Below are 24,947 nucleotides of genomic sequence, written 5' to 3'. Positions count from 1 at the left end.
GAAGATGTCTTTATCATAGCTTCCCATACAGCTCCTTGTTAATTTCATAATCAAATAGAAGAGAAGTAATACAAATTTTCAATTTTTAATCATAGAAGACATTTTCATATCTAAAAAAATGTGTAGTGAACTTGAAGGGAAGTTGGAATTGCAAAACAAGTTTTTCTAGATTCCATCTCTTCTTTGCTCAAATACTTTATTTGATTATGAAAACCTTATCTAGGGCATTTCATTCGCATGATAAGGGAAAGGGAAGCTGACCTTAATAATCTCAGAACTTGATCCCTTGGCTATCAGCTGATGATGATATCAAACGAATACATTGTATTGCTTTTCTTATCGTTATCGTTATCAAAGCGATGTGAGAAATAGCAGTGAGAAAAGTACTCTAGAAATCCGGTTATGGCACTTTGTCATTACTGTCACTGTCACATTCATCATCCTTCCTACTGATGAAAGATTTGAAAGAGATGTTTTGCAACAAGAAAACGGTGACCTGTCATAACCCACTGCTTCTCTCTTTCCCGAAACATGAAATCTGTTTTGCTATTTTTGGCTTTCAGTATTACTACCTTACTCAATGTTCTCAAAGGTCAGCATATTTTATAGAAATGATTAAATTTATTGTTTCCTTTGTTTTGAAATGACAATGACTACTTTCGGTACATTTTTCCTTTCGGTTCATTTGTGATTAAAATTGGAACAGGTATGAAGATTTAAATTTTTTGAAAAAATATAGGTGAATATTGTGAGGATTCGAATAACAATTGCCGCGATTGGATTGTGTCATATGCTTCGCTATGTCAAACTACTGATTACATCATCAAAACATGTCCCAAATCATGCGGTTTTTGCGTAAAAAAGCTAGAACGAAGTATGAATAATCCTTGGAACATTTCATTTCCCCCCATTATTCTTAAGGTGCATAGAAAAAATATAGCATTCCAATTTTTTAAATAATATTTGAACAAAATTTTTTAACCAATAGTGCTAAATTTATAAAAACTACAACTTCTACAGCTCATCCTTCTTTCATCGCATCGGTTTGTTAATATTTCTCATTAAACATTTCCATCATTATCTCAAGTTTGAATCCTTTGAAAATTTTTCTATCGAGGAGAAAATTTGTAAGGTCATTTAAGGCATGCAACTTCTGCACAGTATTCATTGATTTGTTTTGTTTTTTCACTTTTTTGACAGAATTCGATATTTCCCATGTTCCTTCTCATTTACAACCTATCGCATGGTTAATTGGCATTTGGCGATCTGAACATGGCGGAAAAGCGATTTTCCCAACAATACCTACGTTTACATATGGCGAACAAATCGAAATATCAATTTCTGACGATCATATGACCGGATTGAAAGCGCTCAAATATACGTAAGCTTTTTTTTTTTGGTGTTTTTTAGTGTTTTTCTTAATGTTTTGTGGGAAGTTGCAATAATTTTGTGCAAAATCGAATATCGTTTCATTTTCACAGACGTCTTGGTAACGCACCAACGTAACATATTATTCACGAAGCTGAAATCAAAGATTCTAAGTTAGAATCTTAGTAAAAGATTTTCCGGCAAAAGTTGACTATATATCGTTACTGGCAGAACCAAAATTAATATCGCAGCAAAAATTGGATGAGATTTTCCCCACTTGTCCGCACTGTATTTAGAGCCTTTGCATGGGGACTATCGGGTCATGAGGAATTGCACAGCGAATACGGTTATATTGCAGTGGAGCCTGAAACAAGGACTGCTTCACTTACTACTGTAATGAATAATGGTAAGTTCCCATTGATGCTTTTTGCTTAATACTGAAATGAGTATAATCAGTTTCATTTTTGCTTGTTAAACATGAAAGGAGACACAGGTATAAGTATTAAAAATGAAAGGATATAAACATGAAAGGAGACACAGGTATAGGTATAAGTATATATAGAATTAATTTTCATGAATTAAAATTTTATGTTTTGTAACGGTTGAGCAAGGAATCATAGAGCCAAACCGAATTGAATTTCATTTGAAAGATATTGGACGAATTAGCTTTAGCAGAGATCTACCAGTTCTTAGAGTAAGTTCTTAATTCTTTTTAATCTTTTATTCTCAAAATTGTTAAATAATTGAACTTTATTTGATATGAAACACTTTAATTGAACGTGGCAAGAAGTTGTAGTTATCTGCTCCTGTTATCATTTGATATTTTTTTTGCTTCTCACACACATATTATATATTTGCATTTATCCAATATAAATTTTACTTTATAACTTTTCCTAAAAATCAAAATTTCTTGCACGGAATTTCCAACTGATGAAAAAATATGCGATCTTATTATAAAAGAAGAGTGGTTTGGCATTTCACTAAAAGTTTATCACTAAACAGTACAGTACAGTAAAATAGAGTTAAACATTCTCCTTTACTGTACTGTTTCTTTTCTTGTTAGATTAACCATAAGAATTATAAGCAATTGGTCCCTTCACATGACCATATGAAGAGAACACCTGCAGTATCTTGCACTAACACCTTTCCATTTAGCTAGTTTTCTTATATTATCAAGTTTTATATCTAATCATTTTTATTACGCAATAAATTCTCAAGCAAAACATTTAATGAGTAGGGTAGTTCAGTTAAATCTATTCCTAAAAGTTATAAAACTTTCTGTTGATGTTTAAAACTGCTCTTGAGTTTAAAAGAATAATCATTTCGTGCAACAATTATTTAAATGGAACAGACTTATAATCATCATAGTTGAAAAGCTTCTACTTTCCATATAGTAGAAATTCCGTAATATCAAAAAAAATTTTTGAGAATCTAGACAGCCGCTAGTATCAAAATTTGCTGATCTAACCATGACTTTAATAACCAACACTTCGTGCCAGTATGAATTATTAGATTCTTTGATGCACAATATCACATAAATGCTATATCCTATTTGTACAGTTTTTACTTACAGACGATACGAGAATGGACATTGCTGGACAATAACACTTTGCAAGCACGTCTTGATATGGAAACATTAACGCATGGGATGCAAGAACACACGTTTATTCGTTATCGAAGAATTTATCCTTAAGAATTTGATGCTATTTTATAGTGTACACAATTTCATTACTAAAAAGAATCAAAAAAGAAAAAAATGACATAAATCACTTATTTTGATAACTCTTGCCGATTACTTTTTTTAGCAATTCGTCATGGTCACTTTGATAGGAAACTTTGAAATAATATGGAGTAAGGGATAAATCGAATGCTTTTGATGATTTATTTCACCACAATTCACTAGTAATTCACTAGTAATAACAGCGATAAAAATTCCTTAGAATTTTAGAGTTGACAACGAAGTAAGCTAGCAAAATGCAGAATTTATTTCTTTATATCTTTTTCCGTCAACTTTTAAAGAACTTGCGATAATAACTATCTTCGACCTTATAACTGACAAAATTTACCTGGTAAAAAATAAATTTCTTTTTTTCCTAAAGTAACATTTTGTCAAAACAGTGAGTGGCATTCAACTAGATTTGACCGCAATATGTTACCTTTTTTGTTTGTTAAAATAATTTTTTTTCCAGCTCAAAAGTTGTCATCATTGTATTCAGTTATTTAGAATTGAATCCTATGATTTTTACAACAAATGACTTTAGAAGTATAAATTAAGTGAAACTAGCAAGTACACAAAATAGTATTAAATGTTAATAATATCGTTACCATATTATATTTTTGCCTTCTTCTAAAAATCATTCTAAAATCAAATGACGACTAATTAGTAATAGCCAAATATTCATTATTAACCAGAATTGACAGGAGTAATTAAAGAAATTAGTCCAGCAATTATGTCGAAGAAAGTTGAAGCATTCAGAGAAGGGAAAGTTGTCTTTATTTAAAAAACTAATAATTAATATTTTCTACGAACAGCTCCAAAATGATTTGCGTTTCAACTGGTCGCCAGGACTCATTCTTCAGATCACTTTGTATATGATATTGTTGAGTCATATAGTCTATCGTTCATCTTTTTAAGTTTAACTTCATTGTTTGTTGTGAAGGTTGGCTGAAACTTACTATTGCTAGTAAAACGAATAGATGTTTGAAACAAAATTATTACACATTCCAGGACTTATGGCAGAGAAATGTTTCCTTATTAATGCCACACGATAAATTAATCAAGTGCTTTCTGCATTACCATGACATGAAGTGAGCTTATTTCACCGAAGCCAACTAATAACATGAAATTTAAAATCAGTTTTTAAGCATAAAGTCACTTTTTTATCTCTTTTTATAAATCATGTTTTTTTTTGTTTTCCAGGATGAACTTTAAAAAAACTTATGGATCTAACAAAATACGATTTGATCAGATTGGAATGAATGAAGTAGTTATCATTCAGGATATACCAATTAATAGGTAATCGAACAAGAGCTTTTTATCTTAGTATTTTACAACAGTTAGCAGCTGGAGATAAATTGGTGAGCTAGTGAAAAGTACAAGTAGATATTATAAGTTCTCGGTTTCATTAAATTTTCTTTGATCTTATGCCATCATTTTTTTATGCGATTTTTATGTTATCATACTATCATTTACGATTGGTTTTTGCTGGTGTTTTAATTCAGAAGGAAGCAATCTAGAAATAAGAATCCATTCTGTTCTATTTCAATTTGTACCAGGCTGAATTACCAAATTTTTGATTTAACAAAATTGGGTATCTCGATTTACATCACCTTCATATAGATAACGATGTATTGAGGATGTATTATTTCTTTATTATCAAATTCTTTATTATTTCTGTTAATGAATTAATATTGAATAAGAGAAAGACACAAACAGTCTCGAATCGTTTATTTCAACCGTGGGATTGTGATGTACTGATAGATGTAATAGTAGACGTAATTGAGACGTAATGACGCTGAAAATAAAAGACGCTACTAGAAAATTGTCGATAAGGTATATTACCAGGAAATTATGCAAATAATGAAAAGCTTTAAAAGTTTTGATAAATTTGGTGTTGCATAAAATGCTGGAGTATAAACGAATATCAAAATTAAGGCACATCATTTTAACTTCTCCATTTTACATAGTTTGCTGCTGAAGGAAAGACGATCAACCACAGCATTAAGGTTTTTCTAGTTAAAAAAGTAATAAATGTAGTCAAAGAGTGAATATGGTTGACTAATTAGCATTAAGCATTTCCTTTAATATGGTTGACTAATTAGCATTAAGCATTTCCTCTATTGCAAAAATATGCATGGATGAAATGTTAAGGAATGTCAATGAATCGATGAAGAAGTTTTACAAGGCGTTTAAAAATGTTTGTTCAAAATATGAAGAGTAAAGAACATGTACTAGTCAGTAAAATAATTCCACTTGCATAATGCTTATTCATAATGCTAAGCCCTTTGTGCGTTTTTTTTTTTTTTTTTTGTGTGTGTTTTCGTTATTAGTAACATTAGTGTGAACAAAATGAAATTACAAAACGGTAAGAAATAAAAAAAGAACACTTATCATTTTCCATAAATTCCAGAAGAATTTATAATTTCTCAAAAATGTTAGGTTACACTAACAATATTAAGTTCATTCTTTACAGAGATTATGACAAAGTAATAGTTTGCTTGCAATTTTACTGCATTTTGCTCAGAATTCAAACAGTTTTCCTTTACATTTCACCCATTGCATTTAAAAAGAAGTTATAGTAATTTAAATACACAATGGAATGGTGCATTTCAAATTTTTCGTATTAGAATAAAACGAATTTTGATTAAATATTTGGAAATTTTGACAAAAAAGATCTGGCATTAAGAAAATGAATTAGATAGCTCTATTTGTCAATGTTTAAATAAGTTATAATACTTAACGATTAGATTTTGTTCCAATTCAGGTTTTGACTTCTTCTAAATTATAAATGTTCTGAGCATGAGTATTGTGAGTATAAATATCTTACCTAAAAATAATGCAGTAGAATGGTATTTGCTCTGAATCTTAGTTTCTTCTTAGTAGACAAGCGTCATTTCTTATCTTTTTGTTATTATGGAAGCCTAATATCTTTATCTTTTGCATCAAAAAGTGACGACAAATGCTTGCAGAACCTGTGAGCTTTTCAGATACTAACATGTTATTGTGACTGCTTAAGAAGCCAAATATTTTAATTTTCAGATTTTCTATCCATCATATGTTAAAAATGTGACGAAAGACTAATGACAGTAACTCATATAATGAAGGGACAAACTATTCCTGCAACGCTGCTCCTTTATGTGCTGAAAATTGGGAATTTGCCCTAAATAACTGCCATAATCCATCATTCATATCAATCGCAAATTCCATTGCCTGCAAATGCAGCAAACTATAGGCAGATAATCAAAACTTGACAGTTATAATGGCTGGCAAACTATTTCTCATTTCCTAACAAAATGCATTTTCCATCAAGTCTCTCTTGATGAAATTAAAAAAACTAAATGCTAAACATTGAAAATTATACCGAATTTTGTAGTACAAGAATAATTAGTACATCTTTTGGAACAAAATAGAACAGTTTTGTTCCAAAAGATGTACTAACAATATATATATATATATGAATTGAAGCCACAACAGTGAGGGCTTCAAGGCTAATTTTATTGATCCATTTATTGTCAAAGCTTCAGTGAAACTTTCATTATTGTGGCCTATATATTGGTTATAACTTGAAATTATAACCCAGTATATTGGGTTATAACTTAAATTCAAAATTTTCACCCATTTTGCTTAGGTTCAGCTTACTCCACTATCAAATGAAAAGTATTTTAGAAGAAAAATATTAATTTTATTCTAGTACTAATTTTATACAGAATTATGCAAACTGTTTCAAAAATTGTAAAAAATTTTCGAAGAAATAAATCACAATATGATTAACTTATACCAGTGATTTGAAAAGAATGGCTCTTAACCAAAGCTAAAGAGAAGAATAAATGATAATATGCAGCTAGAACAAAATGATCTTCAAAATAATGCTTTTAATAGATTCCCTGTGTCCTTGCTTGTTGAAGAAATTTTATTGAACCTTTTACATAAAATATGAAAAATGTTCTGAACATTGACTGCCAACAGAGAGTTGAGAAGTAATGAAATTTTAAGATGACAATCAATGATAAAGAAGAAATGGAAATTTAAGGAATGTATCTGTTTGTGAAGTAAGCTGTTTTTAAAATTCCCTCACTGGATTATCACTGACGCTAACCGTCCATCTATTCTTTCAAACTTTTTATTAGGAAGCTTCAAATAAGGTCAGCTAATGAATTCGTTAGATTACCAATACTTATTTACAAACGATTCCTTTAAGTTTGCAGTATTAAAAAATTATTGGAAGAAAACACAATTAGGTTAGAAAATTCCACTGTAATCAGAGCTAATTACTGAATGACCTTCAACGACAACCACTAGTTGCTTTTAAATTTAATCACACCATTGAAATACTTCCATTTTAAACATTTCCTGAGGTCATTATTACTCAAGTACAAAGAAAAAATGAAGTATGATTATAAATGTTGAATTTTGATTTAATTTTATTTCAGTTCATTTATTTAAAATAATTTTTTGCAATGTAATTATCGAGAATGAAAGAACGGAAAATAGGATAATTTCCGATTACTATCCTTCCCTTCCAAATCAGACAGTTTTATCCACTGCTCAAAAATATTCAACTCTGCAGCAGTTAATAGAGCATACAATGACCTGTTTTCTTTTCATAATCATTTTTTAAACTCCTACTGTAGTACAAGCTGATTTTATTTCACTCTTTATTGAAAACGTGTGTTCATTTTTTTAAGTTCTCCAGTGAAAAATGAGTTCAATACTTGACTTCATTCTCGGTATATTCAAATTTCCTACAACAGTTGCTTTGCTGCAATCACAGCCAATTTCTACCATTTGTGTTTTCCGAATGTGGTTTGTATGGATATCAGTAGTTCACCTGAATTCAATTAGAGTTAGTGCACAGTTCAATTTTCAAGAATGGCAATATCGATTACCTCACCAGCATCAGATAACAGAAAATCCCGTTCTCTTCCCTTATCATCTGCGATCGCAACCGAAAATATCAATACCAGTGAGCTTATTTATATTTAAAAGTTTGGCAGTTTACTTACCAATGATTATTAGGATAAAAATGTTGCCACCTTAGGTTTCAAAATAAAAACTTTAGCGAATCTGAAATTGTTCAAGAGACAAATTCATTTGAAATGTTGAAGCTCAAATGAAATTTCAGGTATATAAATTCAACCCAAATTTGTATCCGATATCATTTCCAGTTTCTGCTCAGCCGCCATTTTCCATAGGAGCTTTTACGGTTCCAACGACAAGCCTCCAAAATCTTCCATTCCAACCGACCTGGATAACAAGTAGTCCTCCCTTACTTACAAATCAGAAGGAATACTATGGTTATGGAGCGGAAATGGAAAAAAGTAGTAATTTCATGAACTCCATTTCGACAATAAAGGAAAAAGATTACGATATCTCAGTTCACGTGATGCCTAATCTGCCCGACTTCCTACGTAGAACATCGGATGATATAAAAAAAAATGTGAGTTTTAATTGAATTTACACACGGATCATATTTCTTACTGGTTGAGAATATCAGTTTGTTTAATTATTTAGTTTAAATTTGAAAAATTAATCTGACATTGACCTGAAAATCTCTCCAAAACTAAACTTAAATAAGGAAAGAGAGGACATTTTAAAATATTTTGCATTGCAGTTCTATAAAATCGTATCAAACCCAGATCAAAGCTTTCAACAGAAACAAAGCGAAATTGACCAATTAGTTTTGAGTTTGGACAGCAAAAATCAGGTGAGGTAAAGTTTTGTAACAGGTAAAGTTTAAACGTAACGATTGACAGATTACTGGAGCAAAAAGGTAAGGCGTAGAAAAATTAACTGAAAAAAAACTTGAAAATTTTGCTAGAGAAAGACAAAGCATGATTTTGCAGGAGCTATACCATCATTATCGAAAGATGAAAGAGTTGGAAGAGAAAGAAAAACGCAAACAAGTTCATACTATTGTCGATGGCATGTCTGGCAAAGCACAAGCAGTTTTTGCGAAGGTTTTCATTTTGAAAATGCTCTCTCTGATACAATCTACAGTATTACTAATTGCAGCTAATTGTTTACCTGCTCAATAATCAATTTTTAATTTAGAAAAACGAGATTAAATTTTCAAGATGAATGCAGAAAATATTTCATTTTTTACTTTTCTTCTTTACTTTATTTTTCTAGAAGGTACTTTTATTTATTAAAAAATTAGTGTAAGCAGTTGACTGCAGGTGTTCAGTATGTGACACTAAAGAACGTAAAGAATATTGACTAAGCAAAGGATAATTTTTGCAGTTATCGGCAGTACTGATGAATCCAGAGATGAAAGATATTGATCGGATGAATAAAATCAATGACTTCTACAAAAGTGTGGACGAAGATGTCAAAAATGAATTTAAAGATAAAATATATGGCTTGAATTGACTACATCATCGAAAGAACATGCTTATGTTAATTGAAAATTGTTAGTGAGGATTGAGAAATACTTGAAATTCTATAATTCCTCAAGACATTAATTATTGTCATGTTTTCCTATCATTTTAATTTCTGTTTGTTTATTTTTTTCCATCTTGGTTTATCGTTTTTATATGTTTTAAATTAAACAAGTTTTTGGAAGGAGATGGCCAAAAAAATGAATAAATTTTTGTGCCATCACATTTGTTGATGTTTTTATCCGGTATTTTGTTGTTATTAAATAAAAGTGTAGAAAATAAAAAAAAGAGCAATGTGGCCGGTAAGTGAAATTAGTAATCCATTAAGGTCAGGAAAAAATGATATAAAAGTGAAAGTTGTCACTGGATCGAAAGTTTTTGCTCTACAATCCAGTTCTTGAAAGAAAAATTCCCTCCATTATTACATTTTGGTTCTAGAAAATTCATTAAAAAAAATTTTTTTTCAAAGCAATTTGAAATTGGTACCATTCTTCATGACTGCAATTTTTGCTATTATAATATTTATATTCCACGCTTTTATCTATTATGTATACAGCGAATACATCGTTCTGCGACATAAATATCCACCAGGACCAATCCCATTACCCTTCTTTGGAAATTTCTTACAGGTATTAATATAATTTAAATGGGTAATGAAAAATAAACTAAGCCGATGCCGTCTGTAAGGAATTATAAAATATAAAGTAGCAGATTAAACCACTTTTTCTCGAATTTAGATAATATATTCAGTCTTGAAATTGTTTATATAAAAAATACTGTCAAATGGTCAAAACTTAGAAAAGAAACTTGGCTCTATAAAAAATTTATAAATTTAGTGACGCTTAAAAAAATTTAACGTCACTAAAAAAGAGCAGCCAGCTGTAAAAGTTAATACTGATCTCAGTTTCTGAACTTTTTGATACCATTGCTGAGCATATACCTCAAGAAAACAGATTAAATAAAAATTTCCAGCTGAACGCTTGGCTCAGGCACTTCTATTTCAGCAGTTAACACTCAGGTATTATGCTGTAAATAGAACCTCTGACTTCAATTTTAGTAGCATTTCAATGTTCCTACTAGAGGTGCATCTACTGTCAGTATGAAGTTTCGTTAAGAAATGATGAGGAAATGTGATTTAGATTGATCTAGCTTATCCACATCGTTCAATGATCAAGTGGAAAAAGAAATTTGGTCCAATGTTCACCATATGGCTTCCTGGGCCAGTCATCGTACTTGCAGATTATAAACTTCTTCGTGAAGCACTAGTTAATCAAGGTAAGATCATTTGTAGAAACCAGTAATTTTTGAAGATTCAGTTCACAAAAAGGTGGTAGACTAGTTTTTTTCTTCCTAAATTAATGATATAGTAAACATCAAGACATTCAAATTTTATGTTTATATTTGAGCGGATAGAAATTTAAATTTATCTTAAAATCTTATATAAAGCGTTCAGGAAACATTTTTGCTGGTCGGCCAATGTCATTCGTTTACGGAATCTTTAGTAATCATCATCCAGATGGTGATGGGATTATCTTATCTCAGAATGAGAAGTGGAATCATCAGAGACGTTTCGCTTTAAGAGTTTTCCGAAATTTTGGAGTGGGTAAGAATATGATGGAGCAAAAGATCCGATATTATGCGGATACACTCATTCAACACCTAAAGAAGGAAATAGCCGCTAGTGGACTGGTTTCTTTTGTTTTTGTATAACTTTTTTTATTCGATTCCGGTAATATTTTCTTCAGATTCTGCTATTTCATTGCTCGTAACGATCGACAATTACAGATTTTCAGTTACTTACACATATATTTAATTCCCACGCTTATGTACTTTTAAAGTAAATAGCTGCTTGAATTCCCTGAAAAAGATATATTTTTCTTACCCACTTTTAGAGTTTTGTTATCTAACATTGCTTAATTTATAGAAAACTGCAGTAATTGACCTCCATTTACCAATTACATTCTGCGTCGGTAATATTATCCATGATCTAGTTCTCGGAAAAAATTATGAATATGGTGATAAGGAGTTTTTGCGGTTCAAGAAACTAATCGACTCTACTCTCAAAGATGTGAGAGCTATGTACAAAGAATAATATGTGCAAATAATCTGAACTGGAGATTAACTGCTTTCTAGAATTCTATGATTATAAGTTGTGAGTTATGATTATTGCACCTATTCCAGTTCGTCAGTATTCCAATGTTACTTGTGGACCGTTATCCAATTATCCGGTTTCTGTTGCCAACATATTATCGTTACTGCAAAAATGGTTTTGCACTACAGCGGTTTTTTTTAAAACATATTGATGAACACGAAAAGGCGATTATCACTTCTACTGACAAAGATGACGAACCGAATGATTTCATTGACGCTTACTTGAAAAATATGATTAAGTATACTGAGCAAAGAGTATATAAGTAAGGGTAATGAGGTTTTGTTTTTACTAATAATGAACTATTAACTTCTGAAGAGGTGAAAATCAACTTATCTTCACCATTCGCCATCAAATCCGCAATAGCAATAGGACTGCAATTCGAAACCGCTCAGATTTACTTTGATGTGTCGTTATTTATAACAGAATATTGTAAAATACTTCAAGAACATTCTTTTATGAAAGGCATATCTTCAGCAAAATAACATTGGCTCTTAATTCTGGAGATTTATGGACAGGTGGAATGGAAACAACGGTAACAACACTTCGCTGGGCGATCATCTATCTTATTCACAATCCGGTTGTTCAGAAACTTGTCCATGATGAAATAGATAAAGTATTTTTTTTTGATGAATGTAGCTGAAAAAAAAAGTAAGGTCATGCACAACCATCTTTAAGTGATTGATAAATAAAGAATTAATCTTCCATTCCAAGGCTATAAATTCAAAAACTGAAATGCAATTTTCAAGCTCCTTTTTAATATCATAGCTCATGATGCGATAAGAGAGTTTATATCCGAATGAAAGCGATCATTAAGTATTTGTTGGAATATCGCATCATTTCTAATAATGTGACTTGATTGGCTAATATTCAGAATCTGGGAACAAGAATGGTCTATTGGGCAGATCGAACCAACATGCACTATACAATGGCAGTGATTTGTGAGGTGCAACGTATCATAAATATATTACCATGGCATATACCACATGCTACTACTTCCAACACAACTTTGTATGGCTATAAAATTCAGAAGGTGAGAAAAATGTCATAAAAATAGAAGAGAAAAAGTAGTTGTATCATTTCGATTTGCTTATTTAGTCCATTCCAGGGTACAATGATAATGCCACAAATTGGTGCCATTAATTTCGATGAAAATCTTTACCCAAATCCGGAAGCTTTTCAACCATCACGATTCCTTAATAGTGAAGGTACTCTTCGCAACTCTGAGCATTTGATACCGTTTGGTATTGGGAAGCGATCGTGTTTAGGAGAAGCACTTGCTAGAACAGAACTTTTTATCATCTTGACAACTTTGCTGCAGAATTTCGAATTCACTGCTGCATATGGTATGTGTAAACTGCTTTTCTATGTAATATTAAAAGAATGAACGCAGGATAGATGTGAACTCATGATAGACATGATATGTCTCTAAATTTTATTTAGATTTAAAATAAAATTCTTGTTTATTATACAGCGGCAGTTTCTATAAAAAATTCATGAAGAAAAATGAAAAAATTTTTTCAGAATTTTTCTTAAATAACTTTGATTTCAGGGAAACCACCAAGCTTAAAACGACATCCTGGAATGGTATCAGTACCCCAAGAGTACGTATGCCAGATACGCACTCGTAACGAAATGGCTTAACCTTATGTGTTTGCTGTTATTTGTATATATTATTATAACCTATTTGTAGATGTGATAATTTAACTTAAAAACAAAAATAAAAGATATGAATCGAGTTATTGTTTATCAGCATACAAGCAAACTTGTAAAATCTGCCTTGTGAAACTTTACCCAATATTTTTCTGCCGTTGATGTCATTTATACTTTCTATGGAATAAAAAATTTATATTCCGAAAGCGAAACTGAATGATAAGGCCAAGACTAAATAATAAGATTAAAAAGGAGTGACGCTAACAGAATAAATAAGACTTTTCATCAGTAAATCTCAACGTTCTAAAAAGTAAAGGAAATTCAGATTATGTGGTGTTCTCTTGGCGCTAATTCCATTATTATTGATCTTATTATTAATTGACTACTAGTGCTGGATATTGCGCAGGGCATTTCCTTTTGATCGCAATCCTTCTGCTATCATTTGTTATCTGTTAGCATAAATGAGATTAAGTGAATTTTTGGACAACTTCCTTCAAATATTAATTTCTAAGAGAAATTATTGCTTGAAATAGATTTCCAGTAGATTTATCTACACATTATTATTAGATCTATCTCTTAATCAAGATTGATTTTTGAATAGCGCTTTCAGGATTTCTCATTTAGAGATTTGCTAGATTTGAACACTTGAGATATGTTTTGATTTTATATCTGATAAGATTTATTTACACCTTTAGGATTTTCTATTGTCAAAAAGAAACTCAAAAGGCATAAATTTGGATTTCGGAAGTTTTCGTTATCCTAAAAAAACCTATCATGAAATAAGTAAATTTTTGGATTCAGGTTCTTAACAGTGACGAAGGAGTAAAAATGTTCCACAGTGTCATATTTTGCATATTTTTATGGCTTTTAGAACAAGCAACATATTCTACCGAAATTTGGGTATGGAGAATTACCTGCAGTTCACAAAATTCGGAAAATACGGCATAATTTTTAATATCCCCGAAAATATCCATTGTTTTCTTGACACCATTCTTTTATGCCACTTTATTTCAATATTTTCTGATCATTACAAACGTTCCCAGCCTATTAATTTGCGATTTTAGCCTAAAGGTTAATCTGTCAGTGTGGAAGATTTTGTAGAAAGTCAGTGCTTTCCTTTTTTACTAGCATGTCTTTGGCATGAAATGTTCCGAACTTTTGTTTTCTGAACTATTACTTAAGTAACTCAGTGTAGTAGTGAAACATACGGCGCATCTTCTAATCTGTATTTTTTACGATTTACATCCAACATTTGCTTAAATGAATTCACAGTCCAATCTGATTTACATTTATGTCATAATACTCGTTAACTGATGTCTTTGGGGTTTTAAAAATAATTGTTAACTGTAGAGATGGATGATAAAAACCTGGAAGATTTACTCAGAATCGATGATGAAAGATCACAAGGCAATGCTCTGGCAATTTTTTAAATCTTATGTCGTAAATTTTTGCAAAAGTCTGTGAGTAACAAATAATATTTTATGAAGTTTCTTGAATGTCCAATCTGTTAAGCTGCAATTCAATTTTTGTGCGACAGCAAATTTACATTTTATGTATTTCCATTGTCATTGTCATCATCATCTACCTACAGCATAAATTAAATATCGGAAAATATTAAAACGTTTATCAGAGGTTCACAACAAACAGGAAGTAATCGGTTTCAAATGCAAATCCAAAAAGACAACACCATTTCAGCATTTGGATACAACGATGATGGAGAACGATGACGAATTAGAAGATGATGATGACAATGACAATGGAAATTCGGGAAATGAATGATAAAGGGATTCTCTCAATAGTAAGAATAATGATCATGATGAAGATAAATCAAATAAAAGAAGAGAGAGGAAAAATAACGTTAATTATTGACCTGGATCCGGTTTGAAGTCCTTGATATTAATCTAGGTTTTTTAAATCAGCAAAAAAATTTAAGCTTCAACGTAATACCTAGATCTCATTGCAAGTTCATAGTTTGAATAGACATTGCGTTTTTAACAATCGTAGTTGTCATATTTATTTTTCTAAAAATATATTTTATTTTATTTTTAAATACAGCATTTTTTGAGCAGAGAATAGTAGTATCATACAGAATTTTAGCTGAATGATTTATTGCAATTTATCAGACATTCCTTCAATGCAAAAAACAAGCAAAAACAACTTGTACAAATGTAAATTGCTTATATTTTGACTTATTTTTCAGGTTCTACTTCATAGTAAACACTTTACTATGCAAGTTTCTGTTCGATATTTTAGTCTAAATCCAATATATGAAATGATTTCTTTATGGGTTCTTTTGCTTATACTTTCTGTTGAAGTTCAAATTATAATAAATCTATTTCGGTCTTTTTGTTGTTACATTTTTGAGCATTATCAAAGACTTTTCAAACTTTTAAAAATTGCTCATTAAAGAATTCTCAATGAATAAATAACCTACAGTGAATACGTAGGTTTAAATTTTATCCCTGTTTAAATTTAGGTCGATTAAAAAAGAAGAAAAAGAAACCATGTAATATCAATCCAATACTTCGTTTTTCTTCTTTCAGTTAAAATTGAACAGATTAAAACTTTTTGCAATTATGCAAATTTTTATCTTTACCGTTAAGCGGAAGCTATTTAAAGTTTGGTTTCTTTAATTATTCAATCATTATGCAATTATGGCGACACAAGTTTCAATCAAAAAGTTTCGCTCATTTTTTTCTCAGTCAATTATCTTTGAAAGTATTATTATTGGTGGCGGAAAAAAATTGTGGAGAATAATTTCCCTAATACTTTTTCTAGGTCTTTATTATGCCATAAATATCATAAATACTTAAAACATTAAAAAAGTAAGAAAATATTCTAGAGTTACAGGATTTTAACAAATTTTCTTTGTCTCTCCAAAATGGCCTAAGCAACGAATTTGAACAAATTCTAAAGTCTCACGTCGAAACTGATTACCTAGATCTTAAGAATATGCCGATTTCAATATCAGAGCGAAGGTGTGTGTGATTTTCGATTCAGTAGTCAGGCACATCGGAAGTTAAAATTCTATTAGAAGGCAGGATCACTGAACTTATGGTACTTATTGTGACATAAGGCATAGAAAAATCAAACATTTTATTTTCTTAAATTTCACATTCATTTCATTTCAAACGTTTTGCTGTACTAAGTAAAATGTCACTCCGAGCATAGTCACAATCAAATATATCGCAGAGATATGATTTTGGATTCAGTAATCAGGCACAGTTAAGTATTTGATTGCTAAAGTTATGCTAAAGTTAAGTATTTGATTAATCATAAGAAATAAATATTTGAATTTATTGATTACTTCATATAAAGCGCAGTGCTGTAAACTGGTCTTTCTGGAAGTTCCTTTAATTTTTTGATTTATAGCATGTCTGAGAGTATGTCAAGTATAAGCGCTCAATTGATTTCTTTTGATACAAAAGCAATCAATAATAAAGATCAGGTGTGGTAAATGTTTTTTTAATAACTTAACTCTTAATACATGGGATGACAAATTTAAATTTTATCAGGAAATAATCCTTAAAAGTTCTGAACCTTTCTAATTGACGAAATGAGTTTTGAAAAATAACATTTAAGAAAAACTAGAATATATTTTAAAAGACTATACAAAGACCAATACGAGATCTGTTATTTATATGAAGTCAAATTTTATATTATATTTTTTCTCCATTACTTAAAAGTTGCTTAAATAATTTATGATATGTGATAAATAAGAGATAATTTAGAATAACAATAAGGAAATAACACTTGGATCTTTTATTTCACCATTGAAAGGTTTGCTGTTTCAGTTTTTTTCAATTCATTTTTAAATGAATAGCATAAAATTTGTTTAATTTCTTGCAGAACCAAATGGAATCTGTGCTTGTGTTGCTAAACCAAATCACCAAGTAAGGATGTATTGCGTGCAATGCACGTTGAGACTTAAAGTATTGTTCATGTATTAATAAGTAATGTAATGAATTCGAGATTTATTGCGCCAAACTATGACATTTTTTTCTTTAACTTCCTTTGACACGCATATCAGTTAGAAAACATAGACTGAAGAAGAACTGGCAAAAGTAGAAAGAGATGAAATGACAGCATGGAGAAGACTGCTTGATACATTAAAATGGACAACTAAAGTATGCTATGTTCTCTGTCCACCAGTACCAAGTTTAATGATCCAAAAAGCTGCTTTTCATCCTCCAAAACATTGTCATTACTATTTTCTAATTGGTGGAAAGGTGAGCAACTCGTTTAAAAAACAGGTGCTAAACAAGAATAAAACAGTACAAGAAAATAATTAATGATTGAATTCAAAAGCAAAGTTAATGAAAATCAAAGCTAATAAAAGTACTGCAAAATGTTTAACCTCATTGATTATGCAAAAAATTATGAAGCGCTTCTTGTTATAATTTTATGGACTATACCCTAATGCCCATATTTTGTTCCATTATTTGCTCCCACTGTTTGACGATATGTTCATTCAGCAAATAAGTATTAATGTGTTTACTACACATTGGAAACGACACTGCTGTATCTTATTTAGCAGAACGATTTAAATTAAATAAGCAAGTGAACAAGACACATGAAATTTTTGAAAAGAGTCTTTGGATATTTCAAACCCAAAATTCAATGTTCGTACATTAAAAGAACTTCTACCATTGATATTTTTTTAGAAAATATATTCATAAAATATTGATTTACTAAAAGCAAAATTTTAGGCTAACAATCGCCAACATTTTCGCGATGCAAAAAGCGCTCGAGAAAGTACCGATTTGACCATCTGCTTGCCGCATTTATTGTTACCAAAATTTAAAAATTCAGATGTCGCGGACCAGCTGTTGCGGATTGAGGTTGAACATATTGAAAACTATGCTATTTGAAGCAAAATTTTTATCATCGAAAAATGATTGAAAAATCAGCTAGATTTTTGGATGAAATATTCAGTGAGAAACCAATGCAATAAATGATAATGTAGAGAATCCAAAATATCGTTGCTTTAATTACTATAATATAGAAGTGAGAAATATTATAAGTAGCAAATGCTTTTTGCTAGTATCATCTTATCATGTGTTCGGCTTAGTTTAATCCTTCATTATAATTCATTTATTTACCGTTTAAATTAAAGAAAAAGCTCGAAAAATTAAAAAAAAAGTTACCATATCTATTCCTTGAAACAAAAAATTGAATATTTAGAGATGCCAAATTTTTCTTTAAAAAGAGAACTTTGCATTAAAATTAAGTGTTGAAAAGTAGGTCCATTTAATAACATCAGCTAATGACGATACTATGGTGGCGCTTTATGTCCGATGTGAGAAATCTTACCAATGCAAAAAATCAGCGCCTTATGTAATACTTTTTGCCCAGCCAAATAGTTCAGATCTTGGATCGTGTATGCTTACCGATCCTAACTTGGTATGTTCCTCATCATCTTATCTGTAATAGAAACATTAAATTTTGAACAGCAATGAAGTATTAGCTTTTCAAATTTTAATTTCTGCATTTTGTAAATTTTTATGCTGTTCTAGAAGATTTTGTTCTGAGTTATTGGTCGCTGATTATCCAGGATTTTATGTTCAGCTCATTGTTGAACATTTCAGGTTGATATAGCAGATTTTTTACAGTGTGATCTGATGGCATTTGACTACAGTGGTTTTGGGTTGAGTACTGGAACTCCAACAGAAAAAAGCGTTTATCAGAATATGGAGACCGTTTATCAGTTTGTTTCACAATAAATTGAGTTCTTATAGAAAATAGACGTAGGTGGCAGTTAACTCTTCTGTTATCTTCATGTTCTGCAGAGAAGTAATTGATGAATAACAAGGAAACATGATGCTTATCATTCTTTATATATTCAAGTAGAAATGATGAATTCTCAATGTTCAGTGCAATGATGTTGTAGAGCTATCAAAATGTTTTGATTATATATACATAAACTTATTAATTAGTCTTCAAATAAAAAAATATTGTAAAACCTTCAGCATGAGTTATATCAAAATGAAAGTTATGATTTTAAAAATTTAGCTATTTAATTGAAGAAATGAGGGCACAACCAAATGAAATAATCCTAATAGGATTCAGTATGGGCACCGCAGTTGCTATTCATTTGGCGTCACGTGAAAAAGTTCCGTTAAGCCAATTATTTATTCACGAAGTGTTTCTGAATTTATTGCAACAAAACGAATGAAGAAATGAGAACAGATCCAGTTGCATTTATGTGTAGAAAAGAAAAAAATTTATTTTAAATTTGCTCATTTAAGCTTTCTATGATGATATCAAACCAATGAGTTATTTGATTTGTGCCTAAAACATCAATGCAATTAGTATCATGTATATGTGTTCCAAACGCAACAAATTCATTTGACATAGCATAGAATCGAAACAGAACAATTTAATTATCAATATTTTATTTATGATCAAAACCATGTACTCGCATTATCATTTTCTTCTAAATTAAAAACGTGATATTATAGGTGGCAGGATTGGTTCTAATTGCCCCTTTCACATCCCTATTACGTGTTCTTGGACGCAAACCGGATAGTAAAAGGACCTGTTGTTTGGATCAGTTCTCAAGGTCTGTTTTCTACATGCATTTTGTTTGACAATTTTTATACACATTTGTGCTCGATCGATAAGAACTAAATTTCTCGTTCAGTGCAGCAATTACAAAAACGAAATTTAAAAAATGAAAATATTTTTGAGAGCTTCAAACAAATCGGAAATTTCTTCCACTTGACTTTTCGACTTGTTTGAAGTTTAAACTGAAAGTCGAACAGCGAGATCCCTGACTTCTGTCCAAACTATCAACAATTTAACTAAGAATGAATGAACGAAATATTATTTGCTGTGATAAGCAATGGATTGATTTATTGGTAGTTCCTGAAGTTTACTACTGAATCATACACTAAGTAATAAGATAACGCTGATAATCCCAGAAATTGGTATCTTTACTAAACTCCTTACTTTCTTATCGAATTTAATATTCTTTACTCTGCTTGGTAAATAAGATAAAAGATCGTTTTTCTAAAAACTCCGTGTTATGCATGTAACTCCAATAAATTTTACAGCATCGATAAAGTGTCAAAAGTACATTGTCGTACATTAATCTGTCATGGAGTGAAGGATGCGATTGTTTCGATTAATCATAGTATTGTATTACAAAAGCGACTACCAAACGCTACAAAACCTTTTTATCTTGATGAAGCTACTCATCAAGTAAAATTTAATCTTTAAAAGCAGCATTTCCATCTCATATTTTAGGAAAAGTTGATCGCTTCTGGGAATTCCATTTGTATCGAAAATTTTCTAAAATAATAATTACTTTCAGAAATTTTTAGACAAAGTTGTACAATAAGACTGATAGATTTAATTTGCATTTGAGCAAATGTAATTTCAAATTTCGGAAAATTAAATGTAAGCAATTTTTATAGGGCATATATTGCGAACGCAAAATGTGGAACCGCGTGCAACAGTTTCTGTTTCATGAGCTTGATAATAGCAGGAAATGGAATGAACCAGTGAAAACGAAACGAGCATTTATTGATTATAATTTTTAAACTTTTAACTGTGTCTGTTTGGAATTTTTGAAGGACTAGAGATTTTTTTGGAGTAGAGAATAATACTTTTTGCCTCACATTATCAGACTAAATTTACTGATCCAATATAGCAGAACTCCACAAATGATGAATTAACGATGAAAAAATTTTTTATGTTTCAGTACTTTATATTTCCGTATTTCTTAATAATTAGTGGTATTCAATAATCTACTTAGAAAGAAATTCCAGGTAATACAATACTATTTGCTTAATAACATTAAGACATCTTGAAAATTGGATGTCAAGCCAAATTAATCAGTAATGGATCAGCTTTCGAAATCTTTCATCAGAAAAGTTTCATCAATTAGAATTTCGTTTTTTAAAAATAACGGATCATACCGTTTGCAAATCGTGGACAGTTTGACTATAATTGTGAATATTTGGAAATTAAACAGAAAATACTGCCTGCTCATTAAGGAAAGAAATAAGCCGAAATGACTGGCACAATGCTTATAATTATTGGCGGAAAATGGATTATAACTGATCCACTTAATGCATCTCAGCTAATGTCACATCACTCATTTAATCACTTCTTCAACTTTTTATAATTCAAAAATTCTATCAGTAAGCTAGAAGTGGTTTTTAAGACGTCTATTAATTACTACAAATATAATAAATTATATATAACTGTAGAGTAACCGAAATGTATTAAAAATCTTCAAGAAAAAATTTCTAATTAATGAATTTATGAAGATCAAAGAGACTTATCCTTCTTTTGAATTGCGAATACCGATTAGTTTGAGCTGGAGAGGCTAAAAAGTATTCTTCGAATTAGCCAACATTTTTTTATCTGTTATTGCAGTATCAAAATTTATTAATGGAAATTTGTTTGATATATGTTCAAAGCTTTGATTTGAAGAGAAAGATGATGGAAAAATTAAAGATAAAGGTCAAAAATAAGCTGGATGTACTGATAAGGCATATTTATTCAAATTTAAATATAATAATTTGCTAAAGTATAAATATAAGAATAAAAAGAATAAAACGGAATTTAAAGGTCAATTAAATCCCGCCTTTAAGAAATCAAGAATTCACCTTTTCATTCAGTTATTTATCATTCAACATCTGACATAGAAAGACAGTATGCTCTTTTACAAAAACAGACTAAAAATACAAGTAGAAATTAAAAAAATTTTGTTAATTAACAGGTCACTGACATTAACATTGAATCCATTAAGGACTAATCATAATAGTTCACTTCAGTTCATTATGATTAAGCATTTAAGGGATACAAGTATAAAACAGTTTGTTTCTATTAGATTTAAGAAATAATCGATGGTTGCGAAAAAAATGTCATTAAGGACAAATGATGGTATATAATTTATTTGGGCCTAATTTTTCATTGAACGATAGGAACGAATGCTACCCTAAAGTCATACAAAATTATTAAATAACGAGCCAAGTAGGAAAATAGAAGGATTATTCTAAATTTCAAACCAGTTCTTGTTGTCAATTGAAGTTTTTTTGGAATGTGATGAGATGAAGTGGTATTACATCAGTTATTCATCAATTATTATAAGACTTAAAAGAAGATCAAGATATGATTATCAAGACCAGTCAGCTGATTTTATTTGCTGATATAGTGGTATAGTTCAAAAAATAAAATAGGACTTTATGTCTAGAAAAAGGAAGAAATTATGTAGGCCATGAGTCCAATAAGGTAAGAAAAAATTTTCTGCATTTGCGACGTATAAGTGAATCTTTGCCTTATCCTTGAATTTCAGTTCTTTGGATAACCATTTGCATGTTCGATTATTAAAAACTTTATTACATTTCAGTTGTTGGATTTTGAATTTTTCATACATATTAGCACTAGGTAATTTTGCATTTAATACTCAAGGATTTATTTAATATCCAAATTATGCTATGTTTATCAGTTCAAGTAATCTTAACAAAAACCAATTAAAGAGTTCATAAAGTCCCACTGGTCATTTCATCGTAATTCCTCAATTCAACCTAAAAAAGAGAAGTTGAAAGCTTACTGCAGAGAAAAATCTCAATATGGCGGTAAAAGGAGTCAGTTGTGAAGCGCTCTGTAGAACAATGCCCATCTGAAGAGTTTGGAATTACCACAACTTACATTGACAGCAAACAAAGTGAGAACTGCAGTCATTGAAAGCGAAGGGTTAGTTCTGTTTAACTTTAAAATTCATTCCAATAGATATTACTTATCAATTTCAAAAACCATTTTAGGGTCGTTCAGGTTTATAAGTATAAATTTCCCTTACATACTTGATTATATGTTAGCTAAATAGATGAAATAGTTCAGATTACTTAAAGCTAGCTTCAAGCAACAAATTATGAATGCAGTGATAGGACAAGATCTGTTAAGAGAGAAGCCTTTCGATTCAGGTTTTAAAAAAAGTGATCTGTATATTTGGCAATGGTTCCAGTTTATTCATCAATCACAAGTGCTATTAGCTGAACGAAAACAAAAACGGAAAGCTGAGACGCATAAGGTCAGCACTTTTAATTAAACAATTCCCGTTTTTATCATTTTTTTTAATATATATATATTATATTTTTTAATATATATATTTCAAATATGTAAATCTAATATTCAGTCAAAATATGCGAACAAAACCGTTTGGAATTAAAAGATCGATTTAGTTTGGAATTAAAAGAACCAAATCATTACTGACGTGCAGCATAATATAAATCCCCAATTATATCAAAAATTTATGTGGCAGACGATACAAAGCAGTAGAAGTATAAAATTAATCACTTTTTATATAGTGTACAATTAATTACATTAAAAGGAAAAACAAATTGTGAAGTGTTTTGTTTTTTGTCAACGGATGAACAGAAAATGGATAATCAGGAGAAAATATGCTTCACATGACAATTGTATGAAACAGTTATTGCTAATTTCTTTTTTAGCCTTCTTACAACCAAATCATTACTGACATGCAGCATAATATAAATTAATATTGGCTGTGCTTTGTAGACTGACGTCAAAATGTCTCTTAACATTGACATTTTGCATATTGATAATAGTGCAAGTTTCAGACGGTACCATGTCAAGCCTGGAAAGATACTGGTCGTTGCAATTATGGGAAACGTTGCAAATTCGCACATGGTCCAGAGGAGTTGCGGCCTATGCCAAAGACAGAAGTGGTTAGCAGCCAGTGCATCAGATTCGAAAATATTCTCAGAAACTAATTTTATCGTTCATTTTATTCCAATAAATAAATTTTTGACTTTTGGTTTCAACAGTAGCAATCTTCAAAAAATACTGAAATCCCTTAAAGATTTGACATTCTTTCAAGTTTCAATTCACTTTGAATATTTTTGCTTTGAATATCTGTACGTTTTGTTTTTCAGAAAATTTTCAGCAATCCTCGTTATCGTACTGCTTTCTGTATTAAATACACTACATTTGGTTATTGTCCTTACGGCGACCAATGTCACTTTATCCATGATCCTGTACGAATAGATTTAGAAAAATGCCTGGATCGACTATCCCGATCTTCTTTGTCTTCACCACAGCTTTCTTCAGGACAAACAGATGATTACTTGGATAATGCTTCTTTTTCTAGGTATTGATAAGTTCCCCAAAAAAAAAAAAAAAAAAAAAAAAAAAAAAAACTGTCTTTCATGGTATTGCAATGATAAGCCAATATCCTAAAATTCTGGAATGTATCACAAGATGAACCTTTCATCTGGTGAAACAAGTGGCTGATTCTAGAATCAAATTAGAAACCACGCATCTGGAAGAGAAGAGAAGAAGGAGCCAATTGGAGCCGGTTTCGAAATCACAGTATTCAAAGACAGAAACAAAATTATACTGGGAATCAAAAACCGTGTCCCAAATAAAATCGGCGTCAGAAAATGCAATTGAGACGACAGTACAGGATCCATTCCGGAGTAACAAAGTTCACGATGAAGAAATTGAGCTTAAGCCTTTGCAGTTCAATGTATTTGACGACTTCCTCTATGTAATTAATCCTCAAAGTGTGCTTCCAAAGAAGCAGTAATATTGTTTGTATACTGTGTAGAATTTATGTTTATTGTTTTTATTTTGATCTATATTACCATATCAAAAAGTCCACTAATCTTTCTAGGAAATTGCACCTTATACCTACCCAAACTGCAAA

The 24,947-nt window shown here is 30.5% G+C and overlaps 5 protein-coding genes across 6 annotated transcripts; all 5 read left to right on the top strand.

The window, feature by feature from the left end:
• Nucleotides 1-531: 531 nt before the first annotated feature.
• Nucleotides 532-2,973, top strand: Bm2219 (Uncharacterized protein; the record flags this gene model as incomplete). Its single annotated transcript, XM_043078548.1, has 5 exons — nt 532-592; nt 740-874; nt 1,201-1,381; nt 1,665-1,774; nt 2,942-2,973. 5 exons carry the CDS (start codon nt 532-534, stop codon nt 2,971-2,973), a joined length of 519 nt encoding a protein of 172 aa, XP_042934482.1.
• A 4,913-nt stretch (nt 2,974-7,886) lies between these two features.
• Bm10397 (Uncharacterized protein) lies at nt 7,887-9,457 on the top strand (the record flags this gene model as incomplete). 2 transcript variants are annotated; one of them, XM_001899847.2, is made up of 5 exons in its annotated part: nt 7,887-8,051; nt 8,211-8,525; nt 8,700-8,792; nt 8,932-9,045; nt 9,329-9,457. In XM_001899847.2, 5 exons carry the CDS (start codon nt 7,887-7,889, stop codon nt 9,455-9,457), a joined length of 816 nt encoding a protein of 271 aa, XP_001899882.2. The 2 variants fall into 2 exon arrangements, with proteins under 2 accessions (XP_001899882.2, XP_042934481.1); XM_043078547.1 differs by having other exon boundaries at nt 7,958-8,051; nt 8,254-8,525.
• Nucleotides 9,458-9,959: 502 nt separating this feature from the next.
• On the top strand, nt 9,960-13,258 carry Bma-daf-9 (Uncharacterized protein; the record flags this gene model as incomplete). The annotated part of the gene is made up of 9 exons (XM_001899846.2): nt 9,960-10,094; nt 10,605-10,740; nt 10,919-11,154; nt 11,390-11,533; nt 11,647-11,879; nt 12,092-12,230; nt 12,489-12,647; nt 12,723-12,960; nt 13,167-13,258. The coding sequence occupies 9 exons, from the start codon at nt 9,960-9,962 to the stop codon at nt 13,256-13,258; spliced, it is 1,512 nt and encodes a 503-aa protein (XP_001899881.1).
• Nucleotides 13,259-15,921: 2,663 nt separating this feature from the next.
• On the top strand, nt 15,922-20,811 carry Bm10396 (Uncharacterized protein; the record flags this gene model as incomplete). Its single annotated transcript, XM_001899845.2, has 13 exons — nt 15,922-15,997; nt 16,110-16,245; nt 16,640-16,715; nt 16,999-17,047; nt 17,117-17,160; nt 17,311-17,496; nt 17,977-18,108; nt 18,512-18,670; nt 18,856-18,974; nt 19,280-19,409; nt 19,729-19,829; nt 20,323-20,470; nt 20,686-20,811. 13 exons carry the CDS (start codon nt 15,922-15,924, stop codon nt 20,809-20,811), a joined length of 1,482 nt encoding a protein of 493 aa, XP_001899880.2.
• Nucleotides 20,812-23,150: 2,339 nt separating this feature from the next.
• Nucleotides 23,151-24,827, top strand: Bm10395 (Uncharacterized protein; the record flags this gene model as incomplete). The annotated part of the gene is made up of 4 exons (XM_001899844.1): nt 23,151-23,309; nt 23,860-23,967; nt 24,175-24,389; nt 24,539-24,827. 4 exons carry the CDS (start codon nt 23,151-23,153, stop codon nt 24,825-24,827), a joined length of 771 nt encoding a protein of 256 aa, XP_001899879.1.
• Between the last annotated feature and the right edge of the window lie 120 nt (nt 24,828-24,947).

The sequence above is a fragment of the Brugia malayi genome (assembly GCF_000002995.4).
Source record: "Brugia malayi strain FR3 genome assembly, contig: Bm_v4_Chr2_contig_001, whole genome shotgun sequence".
In the NCBI taxonomy this organism is placed as follows: Eukaryota; Metazoa; Nematoda; class Chromadorea; order Rhabditida; family Onchocercidae; genus Brugia; species Brugia malayi.
The sequence above is the reverse complement of the archived record's forward strand: the minus strand, read 5'-3'. Positions and strand labels throughout refer to the sequence as shown.